General features: G+C 34.0%; 1 protein-coding gene across 1 annotated transcript in view; it reads left to right on the forward strand.

The window, feature by feature from the left end:
• LRP1B (LDL receptor related protein 1B) overlaps window positions 1-25307 on the forward strand; it is a 264021-nt gene that overhangs the window by 128788 nt on the left and 109926 nt on the right. The window contains exons 39-47 of the mRNA XM_026040854.1: window positions 307-678; window positions 11856-12045; window positions 13016-13220; window positions 19153-19345; window positions 19788-19913; window positions 21614-21742; window positions 23315-23434; window positions 24480-24593; window positions 24788-24937. Of these exons, the coding sequence (XP_025896639.1) occupies window positions 307-678; window positions 11856-12045; window positions 13016-13220; window positions 19153-19345; window positions 19788-19913; window positions 21614-21742; window positions 23315-23434; window positions 24480-24593; window positions 24788-24937 (1599 nt within the window). The remainder of the gene's footprint in view (window positions 1-306; window positions 679-11855; window positions 12046-13015; window positions 13221-19152; window positions 19346-19787; window positions 19914-21613; window positions 21743-23314; window positions 23435-24479; window positions 24594-24787; window positions 24938-25307) is intronic.

The following is a 25307-nucleotide window of genomic DNA, read 5'->3' on the forward strand; positions in this document are numbered from 1 at the left end:
CCAATAAATTATGGAGGAAAACCCRTTGCGTCATTTTATATTTTTAAAGTATATACTTTTGTGAATTGGAAAGAATTTGGAATTGGAAAAGACATTAAGTGTACTATCCATAGATTGCATTCTTCGAAATTGGCTTCAGGCTTTGATTAAAGTTACATTCTCTTTTGGCCTTTGTTTTACTCGTGAATAAAGTAGAAATAGTTTAAATGAAGAATTCTTGAAATACATTTAAAAAATACGTAAAAATATGTCCTGATTTAAGTCGGTGAAGTGTAATATAAGAGCTAGGTTTTTTTTTCCTTGCAGGTACTAATGTCTGTGCCAAGAATAATGGTGGGTGCCACCAGCTTTGCCTCTACCGGGGCAACGCGCAGCGAACGTGCGCTTGTGCGCACGGCTACCTGGCCGACGACGGGGCCACCTGCCTGAGGCATGAAGGCTACCTCTTGTACTCGGGGAGGACGATATTAAAGAGCATACATCTTTCGGATGAAAGCAATTTAAATTCACCGGTGAGGCCCTATGAAAATCCGGAGTATTTCAAAAATGTGATCGCGCTCGCCTTTGACTACAGTCTGAAAGGAAGAGGCACTAACCGCATATTCTTCAGTGAYGCCCACTTTGGAAATATACAGGTCATTAAAGACAACTGGGCAGGCAGAAAAGTGCTGATTGAAAGTAAGTAAAGGACTTTTTTTTTCCCAAACACTTTTTTTGTTGCAATAACCTTTCCTAAACAAAAAGTTGATATCGTGTGATTTTATAGAGTRAAAATGACAGTACAGTTGTGCCACAGTTAGCACAGTGTAATTGATCTCAATATATTTTAAAATGGTATTTTATTATTACTGCTTTAAAACATTTTTTTTTAACAGCCATATGATATACAAAACATATTCATTAAAAGCAAAGGTGATAATGGTGTTGCTTGATTCATATTGCTGTGATTGTTAGGAGCTRTACTACAGAAACAAGACTTAATTGTACAATGTCTAGACATGAGAAGTCCCCTAACGCAGTGAACTTACTGTTTGCTTTTTTTTTTGTATTTGGTAGAGGTATTGTCAGATACTGCAGCTGATGAAACCAGGTTGTTGGGCGCTTTTATTTATTATGTTTTTTTCTCTTCCTTGCTATTTCAGATTACTGCTAGGTTTTTCTTCGGCTCCAGTTCATTTCATGTCTGAGCTGTTTTATGAGGGTTTTTATTGTGGAAAACTCCCTGTTTAATTTAGTTGTTTGTTGGAGTCAAAAAAAGTACAAAGAAAATAATGGGGAAAATCAGAAGTATTTTCATGTAGAACATTTAGTTGGTTTTGTTTCATTAGAAGTTGATCTAGAGAAGACATAAGCTGAGCAGTTGTGAACTGAGGAAACTTTATTCTACAATTTACACTAGATAAACGTGTCATTACATACGTCTGTGCTGTGGTTACTGAAAGGTATTGCCAATCAAGATAACTGCTCAAAATAGTGGTTGGAAAAGGATGTTTCACATAGGATATGAGGCCTTTATTTTGAGCTTTATAATGGTTCATTGTTAGAAACTGATTTTATCCATGTTAAGGTATAGTAAAGATGAAATAAGTAATGTTGTAGAGATGTTGTCATTGTTGCCAACAGTGCATTAAAACCTGGGGATTCAGAGCCGAGATTGCCTGCACAAGACACACAAAGCATGGAAAGATGTGTGCGGTGATTGAGTACAATCAGTATTTTAACTCTGCTGTGGTAGGAAAACATGCAAAGTGTTCAATGAAAAACACTGGAGAATTTTTGTATATRAAAGAGCCAAAAACGAAGCAGCAGTGCAGATACAAAATAGATTTCTAAAAGAACAATAAAGTATTTCTCATTACTTTATAATAGGTTGTTGTACAAGAGCTAAAGACATTCCACAAAGTGTATTTTAGACTTATATTTTGAAAAAAAAAAAAAAAAATTGTCAGTGGTGTTTTCTACTTGTAATCCTAATACAGCAGATTTTATTTTTCATTAGCAGAGTCAGTAYTCTGAATAACTGAATGTCAGATGGCATCTTTTATCCTTGCAAGAAAAAGTAACAGTGTGCTTGAGATATGTTTCTGAACAATATTGTTTGTGTTGTAGAGGTGCTTTGGTTGTGTTTTTGTTGCAAATGAGAAGGGATATCACCTCCCTGAATATACTCTCTGCTGCTCTCCTTTCTGTGTTTTAAGACCTTTTATTTATGTTGAGTCATTCACTTAAACTGGCATTTTTGTACTGTTGATCCTTCTTCTCCACAGGCTTTGTACCTTTTCTCTYAGGGCAAAATAGAAATTGTTCCACATAATCAAAAGAAGTATTTCTTGGTGCTGCTTGATGTAGCGCAATGATTTGACTACCAGTGGAGTCTATAAGGGAGAAGGGAATGGTGGGATTAGTTGACACTGGTGTTTCCATTCACTGTAAGACATTTAAAATTCTAATATTTCCTGATTTCCATCTTGACTATGTGTGATTACATAGGAATTGTTCAATGGAAACCAGCTGACAGATTTCAATGAGAATATTTTTATACCTTGCTCAAAATTACATTTTGGTCATATGTTACGTTTTTGCTCCAAAATTATTGGTAAATATTTATTGTAACTTTTCTTTATATTAGAAAGAGATATGAAACTGCATTAAAAATATTTAGTATGGTTCTATTAAACGTGCAGCCTCTTTCTACCTCATTAAGCTCATGCCTGCAATTCACGCAAAACATTACTCAGCATTTAACTCAAGTAGTGAAAGRGAATATGTGATGTACAAGATACTGTTGTCACAGATTTCTGTTTCACTGAATGCAGATCTTCTGCTCATAAAGAATCCATTAGCTGATGGGTTTCTACCTCACTGAAATCAGATATGCCACTCAAATCAAACATATTATTGAACTTTTCTGCCCACTGAAAACAGAGTTATGATATATAAAGAGTCCTTTATTAAACAGGTTTCCAGTTCACTGAAAACAGATTTACAACTCACGAGCAACCCATTATCTAGCATGTTTTTAGCTCACTGAGAACAGATTTACTACCCAGAAACAACCCATTATCTAACATGTTTCCAGTTCACTGAAAACAGATTTACAACCCATACGCAAGCTATTATCTAACACAGTTCCAACTCACTGAATATTGATTTAGAATTCATAAACAACCCATTATCTGACAAATTTTCACCTCACTGAACAGATTTGCAACTCATAAACAACCCATTAGCTAACACATTTTCAGCTCACGGGAAGTAGATTTACAGCAAATAAACAACTTTATCTAACTTGTTCCAGTTCACTAAAAACAGATTTAGAACTCACCAAGACCCCAGTACCTGATAGGATKCTGTCTTCATCAGGAAGGAAGAACAATAAAAAACACACATGTAGCGTACACAGAATGCCATAMCTTAACACCTATATTTCTGTGTGCTGTAGCTTCTTTCCGGTGGAGTTTTTCCCAACCTGTGAACTGTGTTCATAAAATGACTTTTATTTCCTTCAGTCAGGAAGAAAGGAAAGTTTTTATGATAATGATGAGTAACTGGATGGAATTAATCTTTCCTTGTCTGCAGCTGACTGCCTATCTTTTAAGAATGCTTCTTGCTGGAGTGACTCACAAAGTACTCTTTTGGGTGATCAGTTAACAGTTCAGTATCCCTTGTGATTGTATTGCTATCTGCAGCTCATATGTGATTTAATCCAGTCTATAGGTGGTTTTAAAATTAGCCTAGCGTCATAGTGCTACCCATTTTAAATGTGTTAAGTGACATGATTACCATCTGTATTATATGTTTTAGYCTATTAGCCTTTTCTTCCAAGGCAAATGTAAGAAATTTTTATTTATTTTTCCTTTAAATAGACACCCCAGGAACACCTATGAAGAAATGGGTACATTTGGCTAGCTGATCCCATCGCTATTCCACTTGAGATGCAAAGATTAATCAGGCACCTAGTTCACTGTACTGGCATTAGGTTACTTAGGTGTCAAATCTGTTACTTAAGCTTACTGTGCATTTGTGTACTTTGGTATCCCCTTACGTTGTGAAAGCTCTGTGAACCTGTTTAGAAAAAAAAAAAAAGATCTTACAGTCTCAAAAAATCCCAGGTGCCTTTTTTCCCCCAGAAACTGTGGAGAACCTTCATGGCAATGCTATTTTTTTTCATAGTTAATGATGGTCCCATATAAAACAAAGCAAAATTCAACTGCAGGGACTGACCTGCTTTCTCTGACGTTCAAGTTTGAAGAATCCTGCAGGATTCCCTTTGCAGAGAGGAATATTTTTAATTTTGCATCAGCTTTCTTGAGTTTTTGCTTGTGAGAACCAGTGCCTTGACAAATCAAATCCTAATTCATTTACTAGAGGATTTGTAGGAAATTGAAGTAACACATTAAAGACCACAAAAGGAGATAGAAAAGGTAACAAAGTCAGGGGAAAGTGACACTAAGTTTAATTTAGTACTTCGGGTTGGCCGTGTTGGAATATTCCCTTTAGAGTTTCTGTTTGACCCTCCCTGAAGCAGAGCACTAAACTATTGCCACTCTGTGTGGGAAGATCGATTACTGAAAAGCTAGATCAAAGCAGGGGAACAGATGAATATACAGAAAGAAAGTGCAAAAAAAGTAGCATTTAAAAGCGCTGAGTTACCTGAAGAGGTGTTTGGAAATCTGACGTGTTTAAAATTGCTACAGATTATCAGAAGAAAATACTTTCTATCTTTGTAGACCTAATAATGTGATAATCTGAAAAGAAGTTGTTCCCACGTGGAACTGGAATGGAATTAGAAGTCTCAGTTTGACCTAGAGGAAGTCAGTGGAAGAGCGTATACTATCCAAAGGCTCAATTCTTTTTGGTTTTGCTAGAGCAAACAACTAATGAGAGCCTGAAATAAAATAAAGTCATGATAACCACCAGTATCCTGTAATCTGTCCTGGGCTAACCAAAATTCATTTCCAATTAGGCTTTTTTTTACCAGAGTGAGTTGGTCTATTAAGCCAAAATTGAAGTAATAGAGTTGGGATAATCCATGCTTGTTTCTTCTATAATATCTGAGATTGAGACCTAGTTGAGTGACATTCAGAAAACTGTCTCTTCACTTGCATAGTGCAAAGTTTAAAACTGTTTTCATTTTCCTGAACTTGGTTCTAAGCATTGTGTTCATCCAAGGAAAAGTTCTAAAAAGGAAGGTTCTGCATCAAAGCTAGGGCAGTATCATTTTTATCATGGAMGTTTAAGATAGCAAGTCCATTAACTACACCTGCCTCAGTGGCAGGTGTAGTTGGGAAAACGTGAAGTGTTCGAAGAATAAATTCATATTCTATTTAAGTTAGTGTCACTCGTAAGTTAGGAGAGAGAGCAAATGAAAGGAAAGGCAAAAGGAAGCAAATGAGGAAGAAAAAGATATATTAAAATGAATTACTCTCAGTGAGCTCTGTCTTTTTTTCCAATTATGTAAACAGCTACTACCACATTTGGCCAGTGTCACATCTTTCATGGTACAAGAGGAAGTGTAACCCACAAAAATTGTGCTTGGGTTTTGAACTTTAGGAGCTAGTGTGTATAGAAGGCAAAAATCTATTCACTGCTAACGAAGTGTCAGATCCCGTGATGTATTGCAAGGCTCTTTAGAGTGTGAATCTTTTAAAGGTGTTTCAATGTGTGCCACTGTTCCTTCTAAATTGGTCCAATTTAACTGTCAAAAAGGCATTTATGTTCCCATTTCTCTTACAGAGAATTAAATTTAGTACACTGTGTGAAGTCCCGTTAATTTTTTGAGCTTTTTCTTTCAAGAAAGAACTTTTTAGTCTGATGAAAATAAATACTTGAAAAGTTATGGTTGCCCTTCAATTTGTAAATAGGTTGCATTTATTATCATAAATATATATGCATATGTTATTATAAATAGTAAAATGTAGTTCTGTAGACTTTCAGTTTTAAAGGAGGGGAAAGTTAGGCTATTTTAAGTTATTTTAACTTAAAGGAAAATTTATTATTAAAACTGCTATCTTGTTAGAAAAAAAGAAAAAAWTAAACTTAAATCATGTAAAATTTGAAATACTACTCTTAATTATCTTGGCTTGAAATGTAATCTCTTCGATTAGATACACCTTTTGCATAGACTGGTCTTAGTAACAGAAAATGTTTATAAAAGTAAATAATTTATTTCTGCCATCCTAGTGAAATTAAGYAAAAAAAATATTTCCAGGAAAGTCTGCATTGACTGTAACTCCATTCAGTGAGTGTGTAAGTGTTCACCAAGCATAGATGAGTGATCTGCTGCCCGTTTCTAAGGTCCAACTTCACACATCTTGTCCGCRTCCATGCTGTGATTTACCCCTCTTGATGCCCAGGTTCCTTTCCACAAGTGGTGTGACCTAGGGCAGGAGCATGGGCTGCACACCTGGGAATCCTGTTCTACTTCAGACTGAAGGAATGCTGAGTTATATCCATGGAGATGCTTTTGGTGCCATGAACTTAAGATGTTTTGTTGCTTTGAAGAACCCAGAGCTTGTTATGTTTGTGCCATTTTACAGCATTTCATAAGGCGTTTTTTTTTTTTTTGCCACAGCAAATAGCATGGTTTAGTGTTACACAGCTCTTGAAAAGTGATTTATTAAGTATTTGTTTGCTTAATAAAATAACTGGTTACTACAGTCCAAGCTGTTTATGCCAAATTTGATATATATTTTTTGACAGAGATTTTCAGTATGTTGTCCTAATTTTCCRTATGATTGATGATTGAAGCAATTAAGAAATAAAATTTGCATCTAATTTTTTAGACAAATGTACCTTATCTTGTTAATCATTCTTTAATTATACCTTATTATTGTCTCCTCAGAATTTTATGTGCCAGAAATAAGTTCCTACTTTATAGCTACTTGACCGAAGTAGAGGAGTAAAGACTTAATTAAAGTACTGGTGCAGTAGTAGTTTAAAGTCTTAAGGTGTTTTATGGCTTTTGAGGCATTCTTTTCACTTAAGATGAAACAGTGACCACCTGGTGTCTATCAGCGTAATGTTAAGCAAACAGATTRTCAGAAAGCAGTGTCATCTGCTATGACCGGTCTAGTACAGGCACTGCAGGCTGTTTCCTGAAAGGTAAGTGTGAAGGGTGGTTGGGAGAAKGTGTAATTAAAGAAGATTACGCAGGTGTTTAAAGTTAAGTGYATTTTCCAAAGTTCTCATATCTAAGTGCTGCTTATGCTGGGTTTCACTGTCATGATGGTTTTCTGTGTAAAAAGGAAACACTGTTGTTTCATGATGTTGAAAAATCTTTTCTCGATTTCTCAAAGGAAATGGAGTAGGTGAGAACATGAAATAAAAGGAAAGAGCTACTTGAACTGATGAAATCCTTGTTAAAATTAAGAGTTTTCACTGTAACTATCTTAGGAAATTTTTGGAGTGAAAGCTAGAAAATCAAAACCTGGTGACTTGGGACATACTATGCACGTTAACAAAGTCAGTAGCTAGAACTATTAAATGATTTAAACATTATATTCCTAAGCATTCTAATTCTGTATTTGCAGTAACAAGGGGGCTCTAATCTGAGCTTTTCAGTTATTGATTTGTTGCTTGTCTGTTCCCTGGGAAAGTCAGATGAAGATCAGAATGACAGTATTTATAGGCTGCATCTCRTCTGTGGATGCAATCCATCTTTGTTACGTTCAGTAAAAGTGATAGATGGCATTTGGCAATGTAATGATGTGATCACTCTACCATTGCTTTAGTAAATCATAAGCTGTTGCATTCTCTTGTGTAGATATTTAATCAGTTATACACCCCATTACTGATTTAATTCAGAATGTCAGTGGCAGGTGAGTAATGTGAGTATTTGTATATTAATATCATATTGTATTAATGTTCCTTTCATTTAAGTATGCTATTCATGTGAAAATCATAAACTGTTGCTTCATGGCTAGAATAAATTTAATCTGTGCTGTAGGCATCTAATGCCATCAGTGTTTTAATTCAATATGTCAGTGAAACAAATGTGTTTCTTTTCATTTCCAGTTTCTTTATGCTTTAGTAATTCAGAGTATTTTCTGATGCTCTGAAAATATAAAGCTCAGAATAAACAAATCACTAATTTTCCTTCTGTCAGTAGATTTGAGGATGCATCTGTAGCAGCAAACAACACTGAGGAGCTCTTATTTCACATGTATTTAAAGGAATAGAATATCTGATTATATATGAATTGCAACACAAGTACATATATATACTCTAAAATATCCCTTTAACAGTATGATATAATTATAAAGTAGTCGTAATGTAACAATGACTAAACACTGGAGTGCATTGGCTTTGGGATCTCCTCCAGTGTCAGGTATTTGAAGTTGATAGAAGGTTTTAATTTTACCGTGAGGTGACTGAACAAGAGAGTATTTCTGTCCCCAGTTGATATGTATTCTTATCATTGCTGACTGTTACACAGGAAAACTATTCATTTCTACATTGGGGTTTTTGACCAATAAATCAAAAAAGAACATCAAAAATGCTAATGGAAATACAGTATTAACATGGATAATTTGTGGYACTGAAGACAAGTCATCCAGTTTGGAGTAAACACTATTAAAGAAGAAAATTTGTTGTATTATCCATTGTATTGTCCATCTAAATCTTGGATCTGTTTAACACTTGTTCTCTAGCTCGATTTTCTTTAAAACCACCTTTCCTTATAGATTTATGCTTTTCAAATGTGCGAAATAACTGTCTCTTGCAGTAATAGAACTCTGAATTGCATAAGCAAGCAACGTGATAAAACTAGAATTTTATTGAAAAATAAGACAAGAAAGTGTTAAGAAGAGCACTTCATATAAATGCTTCAAAATGTATATGTTAGAGGTAATCCAATGTACTAGATATATCTTTACAGCAGAATAATTTATTAGTTTTCTATTTTGTCTTATATCAACTAGATTAAATTGCTCTGAATGATAGAGTTTTAAGAAAAGCATATTTTTTTTTTTTTTAGCCCAAATGCGTTTCTGGCATTTATGAAAATACTATAATCTATAAGCTTGTCAAATAGACTTTTTGATGGTGCCATATTTAACTCCGAAAGATCATTTAATAAGGAAGTGCTCTCCTTTCTCTTGTATTATTTTTGTTAAAAAAAAAAAAAGAAAAAAGCTTCAATTTTTGTCTGTGTCCCTAGATAGCACAACTTACCATGACTCCTTCTGCTAAAAAAAGAAAGAAATTGCTATATTATAAGAAGCATTATCAAAAAAGCTTCTTCTGCCACAATGTACAGAGCTTGCTTTGGAGTTACAATATGATAACTTCATCCAATTAAGTAATGTGAAGCTGTATTTTCTGATTCTTACAGTAGAGTGGAGTTCTCTTTATCACTTAAATATAAAAATCATCAGTAAACTTACATATTAAAACTTTATATTTCAAGAGCATTTTATTTTCTTCATTCTAGTTGTGACAGGAACAACGTGATTATATTTTGCTCACCACCAAAATATTTTTAGCTACATTATTTAACAGATGCAATAAARATCTCTTGTCTGGCATTCAGACAAAGAATACAGCTAAAGAAGCACAAGAGACTAYGTGAGAGGAAAATTGAAAATTTTCTTAAGTTGCCTGATGAAAAATATGGTTTGCAGCACATCTCAGCCAAATCCTCAGCTTTAGACATGGGTCCTTGGACCCATGTCTTTAACCACAATCCCAAAGGCTGTTTTATTCTTTGTTTTACTTCTGTAAGCAAGCTGAGGAAATGCTCAATGTTCACAGATACTGCAAGTAAAAGTAGAGTAATAGTTTACAAATAAAGTAAAAAAAAAATCAGAAAAAAATATTTTCTGTGTTTTTTTTTTTTTTTTTTTTTTTTTTTTTTTTGTATATGAAGTTTTACATAAAGGTGGGTTGGGAGGATTAAATGTGTAATTCTGCTGGAAGCGAATAGACTATGTTTTATGTGGACAGCACATGGCAAGTGCCCCTATGATGGTTTGGACAGACCAGGTTTCCTCTGGATCCCTTGCACACCTCTGGCTCTGAACTACTAGCATTATTTTTGGAGTTCATACCATCTAAGTGGCATTTTGGTGTTGTATAGCTAAGTTTTTTTTTTTTTTTTTTTTNTTAAGGTGTATTTGAGACATACAGATTTTAGTATTTGGGATGACTCTGCAGGCAAGAGGAACAAAATCTGCTGTGGTCTTGTTTATATTCCCCAAACGGAATTGCCTCAGAAGCAAATTAACCTCAGAAGCCTATGAAGATTTCATCTCAAAAGTAATTAATTGGTTCATTCCAAAAGAATTCCCTGGGATAAAGTAACATGCAAGTGATTTGAGTGATTAAGGGTGGAAGACCCAAGAATAAACTGAGAAACTACATTACTTAATAGTATAGAGGTACCCAGAAATTACATAAGCAGTAATTCATTCAAAAAACTTGCATTCACACGTATTTTAATTGTTTTTAACATGTTTAAGTAGGTAGTTGCAGATCTTTGTCATGGCCTTTCAAATAATTTCTTATCTTTGACTGATAGATGAAGATGCATAAAACAAGAAAATAAAACAAGAAAATTAAACTCTTACTCTATTTCAATATATGTTTTTAGTGCTTAAAATACAAGTCAAATAAGACAAGTAAATACTACATTCTTTAAAAAAAAAAAAAAAAAAAGAAAAGACTTGTAACCCATCCATCTTTTTCAAAAACAAAGCTGTTATCTAACACAGCACATTGCAGTGGTCAAAAGAGTTGCCTTCAATGCCTTTGCTAAACTTAGGTTTATTTACATACTTGAGCTATTTGTAAATGAGCTGAATACATCTCTCTCCCACAACTTCTCTTAGTAAAGTAGGAAAACACTTTTTACATCAGTTCACCTCTTTAAGGAGAGTCTTTTTTTTTTTTTTAATATAGATTTGGCTTATGATTCTGATTTAGTTAGCACTTTCACAGTGATCAAACTAGTTTTGGAACTTTATCCTCTCCTTATGTGAATTGCAAGCTAGAAGTTGCATCGTCAGCAAGCCAAATGCAAACTGTAATGATCAGCATAATTATTTCAGCATACTTATTTCTAGATTTTGCCGTCTGTAGTTCATTAATTAGCGGTATGAACCTTCTGGTCTACAATTGTTTGTTTCTAACAAAATAATAAGTAAAGTTAATCAACATACATTTCTGTAATTCGAAAAATGATAGTAGGAAATAATTGCYCCTGTTTCTCACAGTCTGTCACTTTTATATATTGCAATCAGCAGTCTACAATTTATCTTTTCCAGACATTAAATATATAYTTTAGATGTCCATTAATATAATTGGTTTTTAGCTTACATTTTTCATCTGGAGMGAAAGAGCGTGGTGTTGTAGCTTACTAAGTCATGGTAAAACCCTGAGGATTTTCGTTTATTTGTTTGTTTTTCAGGATTTTTTCAAGTGCTTTTTTTAAAAAAGCCTATTCAGTTGTTAATAACCAGCTRATTTTGATCCTCATTAATGTGTTCTGCATGTGTGTTTAGAAAATGCATCCAAAGATAATGTTAAATAATACAAGCAATTACTAAAAAAAGAAAAAAAAAATCCCTGGCTTACATAAAGTTTAAAATTGTGACGAAGTAGCTTTTTGAAAAGAAGTTTGTACCGTGTTACCTGGGAACACTGTAGTGATTTTTTTTTTTCTTGCTCTGAGAGTCTTTTCTCTGAAAAAACAACTTGTGTATGGAAAAAATAATTAAACTGTGATTTTAATAAAGAATAGRTGAGATTATAAAAGAATTTTAAACTGACTGAAATAGCTGAACTATATGATTTTGMAAAATCAACACTGAAAAAAAAATCCCTTGATAAATGCATTCATTTTTTCTCTGTTTCAGATGTTGGTTCTGTGGAAGGACTTGCTTATCACAGAGCTTGGGACACTCTTTACTGGACCAGCTCTACCACGTCCTCCATCACCAGACACACTGTTGACCAGCAACGTCGAGGAGCTTTCAACAGGGAAGCAGTAATAACAATGTCAGAGGATGATCATCCACATGTATTGGCTTTAGATGAATGCCAAAAGTATGTGTTGTAGCTTTGCTATCAAATTTTTATTTTTTTTCACCTAATGTCAAGGACACAGCAGCAGCTTTTTACTTCAGAGATGGTTAATACAATTAACTCTTTGAAAGTTAAGTAGATTAGAGACAAAATTTGCACACAAACTTTGGAAGAGATTTGAGAATTATGGTATCTCATTTTTTATATTTACGTGTTTCAGATCAAGTATTAAATATGTTTTCATGGTACATTTAAAAATTTGAGCTGTTCTCAAGGATAAAAATGAGCTTATGCAAATTCTTGACTGAAAGGATAAATAGTTGTGATCACTTTACTAATTTCCTCTGCTTGCCTAAGTGAAAGCAATGACTTCAAGAAAGGGAATTTAAGTTTCTTGTTTGGCAAATTAGAAGTTTTTGCTTTATTGTAGAATGTGAGATATCTAGATATCTTTAAAAAGTAACCTAAACACCGATGGAGGTTTCAATGAGAAAAAAGCAAAATCATTTTTGTTTGTATGTTTATATGTACAGGTCTTTCTCAATCTATGAATTACAGCCAGAGTTCATTCCCTAAGTTTGTCCCCTATTGTTTGACAATTACCAACATATTAAGACTACAATGTCACCGTTAGAAATCATTAATGGACATGTTATCAGAACTTAGTTTATATTATTATATAGGTGTTACTTATATGTAATGGTGCGTTAGTATAAAGATATGGGGCTCAGAATTAAACAGACCTGTGAAAAGAAACTTTTGTGTTCTTGTATACAAGTTAATGAACCAGGAACCTACTGTAATTTGTAGAATGATATCTGTCACATTTTCTTATTCACTATTGATTATCACAATTACTTACAGATGCCATTCATAGTTATCTAAGAAGGCACATATKTTTTTTCTGCTACTTATTTCATAAAGATATTTAAATTACATTTTTTTTTTATGGTGTCCTTTTATTGTTGTTGTTATTTTGATTTCAATACAGTTTAATGTTTTGGACTAACTGGAATGAGCAACTCCCAAGCATCATGAGATCTACTCTCTCAGGCAAGAATGCACAGGTTATTGTTAGTACAGATATTCTCACACCAAATGGACTTACCATTGATCACAGGGCAGAGAAACTCTACTTTTCAGATGGCAGCCTGGGAAAAATTGAGAGGTGTGAATATGATGGATCACAGAGATACGTAAGTAAAACAAAATCTTAGAAATATTTGTTATAAAGCTGTATATTCCATTAAATCTATTAGCTGCTGTTAAATGTACGAAATGCAACAACAGGGCCATGAGTTGCATGTATCTCATGATTAATGTTATTGATCTGGTGAAATAATATTTCCAGGACAGCTGTTCCTCTTTATTGGTGTGCTGTCCAGCTTGACGAGATCTCTGGTTTCTGCAGAATTATGCCAATTCAAATAATCATTCCAAAATTCCAGTCATCTGAGATTTTGCGGGAATGTTTCAGCAAGGTGCTAGGAATGAGCCACCACTGACGAATGCTTGCAACAGAATCCCTTTTTCCCCTCTCTCTCTGTTTTGTTGCTTTCYAGTTTCCTTTAGGTTAACAGAGAAGCTATAACGTAGAACATGAAATGGTAATRTAGCTTAGTACTAAGTTTCTTGCAGGTAGCATCTTCTGCCTTATTCTACTGACCATAATAATCAAGTAAAAGGATGAAAAAAAAATTAGAAGTACTGAATTGTTTCATCTGAAAAGAATGTGAGGGTTCACTGGGTTTTGTATGAAGTGGATAGATTTAATGCTAGCTTTTGGTTGCAGGGGTATTCTTTAAAGTTCAGAAGCATTTTTTTAGTCCTAAAGACATATGCAAAGTCTTGTTTGAATCAGCAAGATCATTGTGATACTTAAAGATTTCTCATCTCTTCTGCCACRTCTTTCTTTTCAAAAAATGCATGTGACAGTTACCTTTTCTAATACATCATTCATCTAAACAACCACTGTAAATAGGAGGTGGAACACTGGAAGCTTCTTAGCCTTGTAGTTTGCTTGTCTGGATTCTGTTATTTGAAATGAACAACAGAAAWAAAGATAAGAAAGGTACTCTCCCAAATTATGACCAGATTAACTTGTATTGGCACATGTGTTTGGTCTTTCTATTTGCAAAGATGCTTAATGTCTTAGTAACTTTAAGCACGTTCATATTTTTTAGCAACATATCATAGTGTTTGGCAAGAGGAGGCTCCTTAGCTAGCTACTAGTTTCTCTTCCTGTGAAAATCAATGTGCAACCCCTTTTTTCAGTTATTTTGTGTGTGTGATTTTTCAGGATCATTTAGAGTGCAAATTAGTAATAAAAATCAATACTGTAGAGGTAGAAGATGCTTTCTCCTGCAGTGATACAAGGTACAGTGTGAAGGTTGTTTATAGGCAGACTTTTCCTAAACTAGAGATCTTTTCTCCCACATCTGGCCAGTGGCACCTGCCTTTTGTAGATGTGATTCAGGGAAGGGAAAGGAAGAGAAATTTCCTTTCTTTTGACTAAGTAACTGACCTTACTTGGGACGTTTCGTGGACAAGAAATTCTTTGCGTAGTGGAATTGTTCATCCAGGCAGAGATAATATTTTTATTTTGCCAATGAAACGAAATCATTGTAATATCAGTAACAAAGAACACCAGGCTGAGTCAAGTGTGTGTTTTAAAATGACTAACTCATGTACATAAGAGTTACAATTTGCCAAAATATAGCTTTTTTACCTCTTCCCTGCTGTACAGTTCATTTATCTGTGTCACAGTTCCACAGTTCTTAAACTTATTTAAAAAAAAACAGTAAGCAGTACAGAATAATAAAGCTGGCATACTATTTTACATTTTATATTTTTAATTTGAAATAATGACATGCAGTGGGTGATTTTAGATTAATGCTGTATTCTACATTATAATACAATAACTTCTTATTTCTTGGTAAAGGATATCCACCTCTGTGAGACTTGCCTTTAAGATACTCATCTAATATTTATTTTTAGGCTGATTTATTTAATATTTGTTCAATTATTTTATTAGGCAATTGACTTAAAGTTAATATTGGTTTTAATCTTTTAAAATGTAATTTTCTATACTAGCTTTTGTCATTCTGTTATGGACCTGTAAGTAGGTTTCTCTGTCTTTAGAAGAGTAGAGAGCCCTTAAAACCCTTTAAAAGCTTTATTAGATTGCTGCGCCCATTTAGTAAGTGATTTCAAAGAGCCGTGTTATCAGTAAGTCATTTAGTACAATTAAAAATTAAAATGTATAAAGACATCTAATACTATAAGCTGATTCATTACCTGCAGGCATTCATTTATATTTATATTAAGGAAAAAAAAAATCTTTCTATAAAATAAATCTCAAGCTTGCCTGTGCTAACAGTTGTTTTGAATCTAACTCTTAAATACMATCAAATAAGGAGATTTATATGTGTAAATTATAGTATTCTATGAGGAATTCTTGTCTGCCTATACATGTTACAGATATCTCAAACCTAGAACAGACTATTGTTATAACTATATTTTATAACAAATGTTGTCTAGAGAACTGCAAGACTTAGATTTACAGTTAAAATTCCATTTGCATTGTCCCGTTTCCCCCATTACAGGAAGCAGAGAGCACAGTTACTATTTAGAACTCAAAATACTCTATCAGCTTAATGCCCCATCATTCGACCTTGAAACATATTGTGTGAGTCTTCTTACCCACTTTTGCTGGAAGAGACTTAAGTGGTAGGGATCTCTCTTATTCAGCTTGCCTGAATGCTTTAAGGTGCTGCATTCTACTTGAAGCTGCGAAATTTTATCATTTTGGACATATTATAAAATACATCAAGACAGAGGTCTCTATATGACAGGTTTTATTTTATACATCAGAAAAACCCTTCAGGTTTCTCATGCAGCAAACAGGGCATTGTCTTTTTCATCTATCTGCCCATTCAGTCAGTGCCAYGTTTCTCAGTTCTGTGACCTAAACCATAGCTGATGGCCATGATATTTCCAGATTTCRTCCTGTTCCACAATCTGCTGCTTGCTGTTTTTTGTCTTTTGCATTAAATAACTAAAATACACCATTGCAATGCTTTCTGGCAGTGAACGAGCGTGGACTTCACAAATTAACCCCCTATTACATTGTAGTCTATATTTTGATCCCTGCCAGAACTTTTCTAATGTGTGCAAAGCAATACTAGGAAAAAAAGAAATTTCATGTACAGCATCTGTGGAATAGTGATGCTTTTGAAGATGTGTCTTTTGTCCCTCACACCCAGAGCACRTGGTGGTCCCACCTCTGCAGCACAGCTAAGACACCCTCAAGTGACCACCAGGACCAGGCAGCACATACTGCWTTTGGGTGATAAACTGGCCTCATGCATGTGGTGATGAACTCTGTGCTTCCAGGTGGGATAAGTAAAGACAGTTTTCCCTCTATTAGCCCTCACCGGGGGTGCTGAGTGCATTTGCTTCTATCTAGCCACCAGTTTTATAAAACTTACAGTAAGTTGATTATCTTGGAGTCTTTACCGTTCACTTGTTTTGTTTTCTGACTGACTGACAACTGCAAAGGATATTAGAGAAGGAAATGATGGGTGAACACACAATCTCAGTATGCTTCATTTCCTTACGATATTGAGCTAAAAGCTGTTGAGAAATTCCTATGYATCTGTTGGATGGATTTGAAATTAGTGAAGATTTGGATCCGATAGAGATATGTTCAAGTTGAAAAACRCTTTCAATTCTTGGTTTGCACAGATTCAGTAGATAGGACCAGTCACGGTAAGTGAGGCAAAAGAGCACTGAGGGATGGCGGGTACCTGAGGAAGAGCATAGGAACAAGGCACCTTTCATCATTAACATTGTCCTGTGGCAATGACATCCGCTGAATGTTTTTGAAGGACATTTTTTCCTTCATTTTTAAACTGTCTCCTACTATTTTTCTTTGATTAGAAGAGAGGAGAAAAAAAAAAGAAAATAGAAAAAGAAAATGATTCCCAGTCGTGGCTTTACAGATCCCTGCTCAGCTGTCTGTGAGCAGCTTTTCAGAGAACTGTCGCTTCAGTGACCTCAGTGATATTTTGCCCATGTACATCATATTAACATCATGTCCACTGAATTTCATTTACTAGTCACTTCTCAGTCTGKATTGTGAAATACTTCTGAAGATATTTACCATTGCTCCTTACCTTCAATCCTTATGAATATTCTTATCCTTATGTATAATTCAATTTTGACAGCAAGCTTTGTCACTTCATCATCTAGTCTCTTTTCATTTATAAATATGTTAATTAAAGTTATTAATTTTTTTTTCCTCCCATCAGATGTAGTGTTAAGTGTTTTTGTCTCTGTATTTATCCAGGTGGAAACAGAATACTAATGCGTAACATATAAATTTGCAATTTGAAAACAGTGATTTTTCTTATGCTTGAACAGTGTTCACTGATTCTCCGTTGGCTTTCCTTTCTGTATTATTTTCTTAAAGGGATGCAACAGCCTTCTTATGTCTTGATACAAATCAAATTATTAGCAATAACTAAGAGAAATAGATTTAAAAAGTATTGGCTTCCATCATTATTTTCACTGGAGACAAGTAATCTGTAAAGAAAAAATGGGCCGACTCTTTCATGTTGACTGCTTCTCCAAGACCATCCTGCATAAGACTATCTCTGTCCAATGATAGCTGTAGACACTGTTGAGATGAATGAATATCTGCTTTATTAGATATGAAATTCAGAAACACAGATGACAGAAACACTTAGAGCAAATACAGGTCTGACAGTTTGCTCAAATACAGCGAATTTGCTTGACACTGAATCCTCTTAACTATGATATAATTATCTGATTAGTATAAGTAATTTTGACAGTATCTACCTAAGATCTATATCTGGATGTCATGTGTGCTCATGTGTATTGAAATACAATTATGTCCATTAGTAACCTGTCAAAACACTCTTTATGCCTGACCTTGGCCTGCTGTAATTAGCCCTCTTTCCACGCAGTTYTTGGATGTAGTTTGGCATCACCTCAGTCCAGGGTCATTCAAACAGGCATTTTGGGTGCAAGTCTTTCTGGTTTGGGGGCTCTAACAATTTAGCATAGATGGAGCCCTGTTGGGTGTCTAGACATGTTCTTGGGCACATCTCACTGCCATAGATGTGAGCACCTTGCCACTAAAGCCACCTTGGCGCTGAAGTCTGCATTCTTAGGACACCTTGATCTCCAGGGCACCATGCCAGGGAGGCGACGAGACTGATGGTTACAAAAACAACAACAAAAATCACTCTGAGGTTTTAAAAGAAAGATAACTCTTTTCTGGTTTTATCCCAATTTGCCTATGCAACGATTGTATTTGCATAAGCAGCATTGTAGTGCAGAAATAATGACCTCTTTCCAATAATTTTCCTATTCRGTCAAAATTTTAGACTAAGGTCTATTTAAAAAGTGTATGGAATTCTTCCAATCAGAAACTATATATGTTTATTTTTTAATTCTGTTATATAGAAAGAAGGATCATACTTTAGAAAAGCTATAGCATACTATGATTATCAGTGTATTTCTACTTTCAAACCTACTGTATAGTAATTTGCAGTGATTTGCAGTTTGTATTTTCTTTCTTGGTTTTAAACTCTAATAACTTACAGTAATATAATGACTTAGGAGATTTGTTGTTGTCMTTCAGTAATCATAGTGCATTTAAGAAATATGTATTATCTTTGGTTGAGACTTCTGGTACGGTAATGGTGAATGCTCAAATTGATTCACAAAGACTTAAAGTGTTGGATTTTTCAGCCACATTACAGTATCTCCTTTTCTATGCTGCTGAGGTGCTTTTTTTTTACAATCACATTTAAGTAAATTGTGTTTTTTCTTTTTATTTGTCTTATGGAATAGTTGCCTAGAGCAATAGATGGGTGCAAAATATTTAAGTTCTAAAAATTTGAAGTGAAATTAAAAAAGTTAATTCTCATAGCATTCTTGTGAAATATTTTAAGTGATGTTATCTTCCTTTTCCATTTGCTTTAAGTGTTAAAGGAGTGTTTTGGCTCAAACTATGTGAAGTGAAATGAGTCAGTGTTTGCATTTTTAAGATTTCTTATTCAGAAGCAACACTTTCTCTTCTGTACTTATGTGTTCTAGGTAATTGTCAAATCTGGACCAGGCTCCTTTCTCAGCCTGGCTGTATATGATGACTATATATTTTGGTCAGATTGGGTGAGAAGAGCTATTCTGCGTTCCAGTAAATATACAGGAGGAGACACAAAAGTCCTTCGTTCTGATATCCCACACCAGCCGATGGGCATTATTGCAGTTGCCAATGATACTAACAGTTGTAAGTTACAAAAACAGATCTATTGTTTTGTTAATTCCATTCATTTCAAGATATTATCTTAATTTTAACAAAGATAAAACATTTTGCTGTGTTTTATAACCTTTCTTTTTTTTGTAGGAACTATTAAAAAAAGATGGGATATATCCTTTTCCTCAAGTAAATAAATATTATGGCACGACCATGAGCATTCTGCTCATGTAATGATGGTTAAATAATATATTTTCAAGTGTTTACAGTTTTTGATTGTGCTGTGTCCTTTTTTTWAATGACTACCTTGTTTGTTTTTAATGTCAGCCTTTAAGGCATATAAACATTTTAATAYGTCTTATAAAACTGGAATTCGTTGCAAATGAATCTGAACTATGGTGATCTTTGCACTGTCAAAGGCATTGCTCACTGAAATTGATAAAATAGAGTCCATCTTTTATTGTTTATTTTTCAGGTGAGTTATCTCCATGTGCACAAATGAATGGAGGCTGTCATGATTTATGCCTTCTGACTCCTGATGGACGAGTGAACTGTTCATGTAGAGGGGACAGAATACTGGTAGATGATAACAGATGTGTGAGTAAGTAATATTGTCTGACGTGATGCTTCTCTACGGCATGTGCTGTTTAGTGTAATAGTCAAAGAGAGTTTACCTAAACCATTGCTTTGATTTTCTCCATATAGAATAACAAAGTGAAAAGAATTAATGGTAAATACAGGTTTATTGGAAGGCAGACTTTAAACATGGGGGTTTGGCTCTCAAATGAAGGACAAAACCAAGAGAGACTTCATAGTTAAGCTGGAATTCGGGAATTACTTTTTTTTTGTAACATATGTGAAGGAGATACTCAATAAAAATGATAGTAATTTCCAGATAATAAAAGAAATCACCTGCCCTTTCAAAGTGCAGTTAGCCTACTGCATTTTTGCCAYTCTCAAAACTGGCAAACAAAGGTTCAGTGAAACTAAATGAGGAATCGGATGATTAAACGGATAATAAGACTACTCAGACTACTTGTTTCTGATCAAATAAACAGCTTTAGAAGGCATTAAGATGCTTTGTTTCTAAAAGTTGGGGTTCTGCCAAAGTTTGTAGTTAGACTTGAGCTGTGCATAGATTACACTGTAAATGTAGGGGTTTTTACCTGCTTTCTCTAAAGATTACCTTCTATTGAACTTCAAATCTAATCAAGAATGTCTTTTCCTAAGATCTTCTCAGGATGCTTAAAAATGAAATGGGGAAAAAAACAGAAAGAAAGATAAATTGATTACTATTTAGTGGCTTCTGTSTCACTCATCATTAGGATGTCCTTAGCTTATCCAGAATCCATGTTTTCAGCACTTCTGTTTTTTCCTTTGTATTGAATCTAGTGCAAAAATGGTTTCAAACTGTATTTGCTTCTGTGTATTTTGGATATTGAATTCATGCTGCAGTAATGATAATGGATGTGAGCAGACAAGTGTAATTATCAGCTTTCATTTCCCCATTCTTCCTTTAGAAATGTGCTGTATATTTTTCCTTTCTTTCAAATTTATGTCATTTATAACCATACATATAAAGCAAATGTGCTATAACAATGTTCACAATAAAATYATTTTGGGTAAATACTGTGATACCTTCTCAGTTACTAACTAAACAAATGAAAATCAATATGCAGAAGAAAGATGAAGTCAAAAGATCAAATGTATCTTTTTCTAATGTAAAAGAGTAAATAGGAGAACACATAAAATTCACCAATTAATTCTGCCACTTAATTTTTAAGAATAAAAACAAGTCAAGTACAAAGTACAAGTACAAACAGCATTTTCCTCATTGAGTGTTAGGTCATAACTTCAGCATTGGATATAGGACGTGGATTGTGGTGGAAATATTTGCATACACACTCTGAGCACAGCACAGTACCACAAAACAGTTTGAATTAACTGCTGGGTAGCAATAGATGTTTGCTTGTTTTTCTTTGATGTGCTATTTTGAAGACACTTTTAAAAGATCATTAAGAAATGATTGCATAGAACTCGGTTGTTGTGTAGAGGCATATGTGAGAAGTAAAATTAAGTGAAAATAAGAGTCATTAAAATTCTTAACTGAATCAGTAATCACTTCTCTGAATGTTCACACAGTTATTGATGTTTGGATGCATACATATCTTTTATAGAATCCATCATGCCTTGGTTTGGAATTCAACCGTGGAATGATTGGAATGCATGAGAATATTTTTTCTCATTCTTTTCCCATATAAAAGCTATTAAAACTTATGTGTTAATATATTTTATTTTTAGGTAAAAATTCTACTTGCAACATTTATTCCGAGTTTGAATGTGGAAATGGGGAATGCATTGATTATCAGCTGACTTGTGATGGCATTGCTCACTGTAAGGACAAATCTGATGAGAAACTTTTCTACTGTGGTAAGTCTCTGACTTTTCTACTTAGCTCACAAGATGTGCAGAAAGAATGCACGCAGTCACACATTAAAAAAATGACATTATGTGGATAGAACTACTTACACTGAAGGCACTTCCTTGAAAATCTCATATCTGTTAGCTGAGTTTTATTCAATTACAAGCATCCCAAATGCCTGTAATRTGTAACAATATTGATGATGTAATATGTAACAATAAGATGAGAAATTGCTTTTTTCAGTTTTAATTTAGGAATATAAATTTATTCTTTCAATGTTTTGCAAGTTTCTTTGTGAATAGAAAGCACTAAAAAATAAATAATATAAAGCATGAGATGATTGTGTAGTAGATAYCTTTCCACTGTTTTCTTTTGAAGTTTATAATATTATTCCTCCTATCAGTTTGTAATTTGCGAAGATTTAGACTTTGGGCTGTCTACTTTTAACTTTCATATTCATCTCAAGTGTTTCTATCCTGCTCTTAATTTTTACCCTAGTAACCAACAAATGGATGGCTATCACTTCMATGTTTTTGCTTTCTGTGTCCAACTGAAATCTGAGTTTTCCAGCTTAAATGTCTAAAACAATGTTGCTCAAAAAGGAAAAAAAGATGAAAGAGCTGGCTTCCTGAATGCAGAGAATAAAAGTGGGCGAATAGTAATGAGAATAAAGTTGGAACAATGAAAATAATATTTTTATATGGTTTCTTGAATTTTGTTAATAAAGTAGGTTGAATGAATGCTAAGAAAATTCACAATTCATCTGGGCATAAATTAGAAGGAAAGTTGTAGCTGGGGGAGAGGGATCTCAAAATACCATTGCTTGAAATTCCAGAGAAGTTGTTTTCTCTATCGGTCTGAGGTTTGCTGAGCTCTTAAAACTATTCCATTCTTTATTCCATAGCAGTGAAAAAATACAAATGAAAAATGTAGGAATTAATATTTTGATGGATTTGCCATCTAATCTTATGTTARTTTCCAGTATGACTGACCACGCTGAACATCTGGCTACACAGTGGAAAACTAATAGAAAGAGGTGTGCTTCTGTCATGCCCTAGTTCATAGACCCTTTGCTTCTTTTCTTAATYTGGATACTGTCTTCTGCAGGATGGTGGACACTACTGAATTAARACCTTCTCATTATTACTATTCCAATGAATATTACTTTTGAATTTATTTATTATTGTGGCATGACTTGTACAATGATTTAGACTTTAGTAAATAGTTTATGAATAATCCAAGTTCATATATTCTTCATCAGTGTATCTTCTRTCTCTGTTAGCTTGGTATCACAGTCTACCTGTGTTAATGTTTATAATAGTAGTACTCAGAAATTGAGGCATATATATGCCACAAATAGATATCTTCCAGGCCTCACACTTTGCTGCAAATTGTTGTTATTTGTTTACTTTTCATATTATTAATGACATATATGTATCTGAATTTCTTTTGCTAGACAATTTCATAACTTCTTCTGTGATTTAAAATGATTTTTTTTTCTGATATTTTTAAATGGAAGGATGTTTTTACTGTATATAAAATATCCAAATGCAATTATGTCCTTATACCTTATTTTCCAGAAAATAGAGGCTGCCGGAGAGGTTTCAAACCATGTCTTAATCGCCGCTGTGTTTCAAGTAGCAAAGTATGTGATGGTGCAAATGACTGTGGTGACAACTCTGATGAATTTGACTGTAAAGGTAAATGGCAGTTACTTCCAAGGTGATTTTAAAGTATTGCTTTGTACGTCTTTAGTGTATATATAGAGACATAGCTAGAAGTTTCAGAATTTTCAGGAATTAAATTTTCTTAGTTTTTTTCAGAAACAAGAGCAGGTGTATACTGCTATGTTTAAGAGATCATATATTTGGACTGATATTAAGATARGTTTTGATTTACAGCTATAGCCCTCTAGAAGGAGGGTTCTCTTGGCAGTGGAAAACTCAGGAAATACTGTTGTTACTTCTTCTGCAGAGGAATACGTGGGGCAGTATCTTTGCTGTAGTCAAAAACAATGAAAGTTCAAAGATATCTTCTCTCCATGTGGGGAAGTGTTCCCTCTTTGATATAGCTCAAGTTCTGTTTCCTTGTTTCTCAGATGCCCTGCAAAGTCTGTATGATTTGCAAAACTTAACAGAATTGTCTTTTTACATCTTTAAACAGGARATTTATATCTCTCTGTTTGAGGGGAAAAAAATAGCTAGCAGACAATAAAAATCCCTAGCTCAAATTAAGAAAGTTTGGATAATAAATAATGCCACAATACATAGCCCAAACCCATCAACTTGTAGTAACTGTCATGAAGTTTCTTTGCAGAGAGGAAAAAAAAATCCTCTCTTTAGGCATATGATATTCAGGCATATCATATGCCTAAAGTTGAATAGATAGAAAGAATGCATGTAAGAACACCAGCAAGGTTATACATGGATGCAAACTGAGAAATTTGTAGATAGTGCTTCAARCTGAGAGATTTATCAACAGTGCTTTTGTCCTCCTCACATGGTGATTATTTCATAAATAATTGAATTATCTATACAGTTTCAGGCTCAAGGTTAATTTGAAATAAGTAATTTGAAAATCAAAACTTGCTTTCAAGTTTAGGTCTCATATTCATACTGAAGTTCAAGCTGTGGGCTATGTATTCTGGATCTAGAAAGTAGAATGTTTAAACATGATACATGTAATACATATCTGAACCCTCTGTTCAGGACATACATTTGTATCTTCTATTATCATATATTATAGATGCAGCTTGTGCTTCGACAGAATTCCATTGTGCAGATGGGATTTGCATTGGAAAATCAGCACAGTGCAACCAGGTCATTGATTGTGCAGATGCTTCAGATGAAAAGAACTGTAGTAAGTTCACGTTTGTCTGTGTTTCATCTTACCATCTGTTCTTCAATTATTCCTTGTCATATATACGTTAATTTGTAGTCATTACCTGTTGGGTACCTACAGCTGCATGGACTGTACAAGCTAAAGCTAAACCAAACTCAGTCTTTCAATATGTATTAGATGATGTGATACAGTAATTTACTCTCTCTTTCCAGATAATACCRATTGTGCTTATTTTTATAAACTTGGAATAAAATCTACAGGATTTATTAGCTGTAATTCAACTTCACTTTGTATACTGCCAGAATGGATATGTGATGGATCTAATGACTGTGGAGATTATACTGATGARCTAAAGTGCCCAGGTAATGACAAAAACCAAACCAAAAAATATTTTTCTGGAAAACCTTTTTGTAACCACATTGCAAAATGTTGATTTATTCAATAGTATTTAATAACATAGAGATACAAATAAGGTGAGATACCATTTTTTCATCAGTATTGTGTTGTTTATCAGATTATGCAAAGTCTTACAAATTAATGATGCATTTCTTTGAACAAAATTATAATGTCTAGCCTCCTGTTTTCTCCAGGTTAGATCTATCATTAATCATTTTTATTATTTAAGTTAAACCTCTGTCATCAAAACGTCAAACTCATCAAGCTTCAGCATGATCACTCAGTAACTTTTATTAGCTAGTGTTTTAGTGGATGGTATTTCTTTTCTTGTTTGCA

This window comes from Nothoprocta perdicaria, unplaced genomic scaffold (genome assembly GCF_003342845.1).
Source record: "Nothoprocta perdicaria isolate Ctin4 unplaced genomic scaffold, notPer1 scaffold_27, whole genome shotgun sequence".
NCBI lineage: Eukaryota > Metazoa > Chordata > Aves > Tinamiformes > Tinamidae > Nothoprocta > Nothoprocta perdicaria.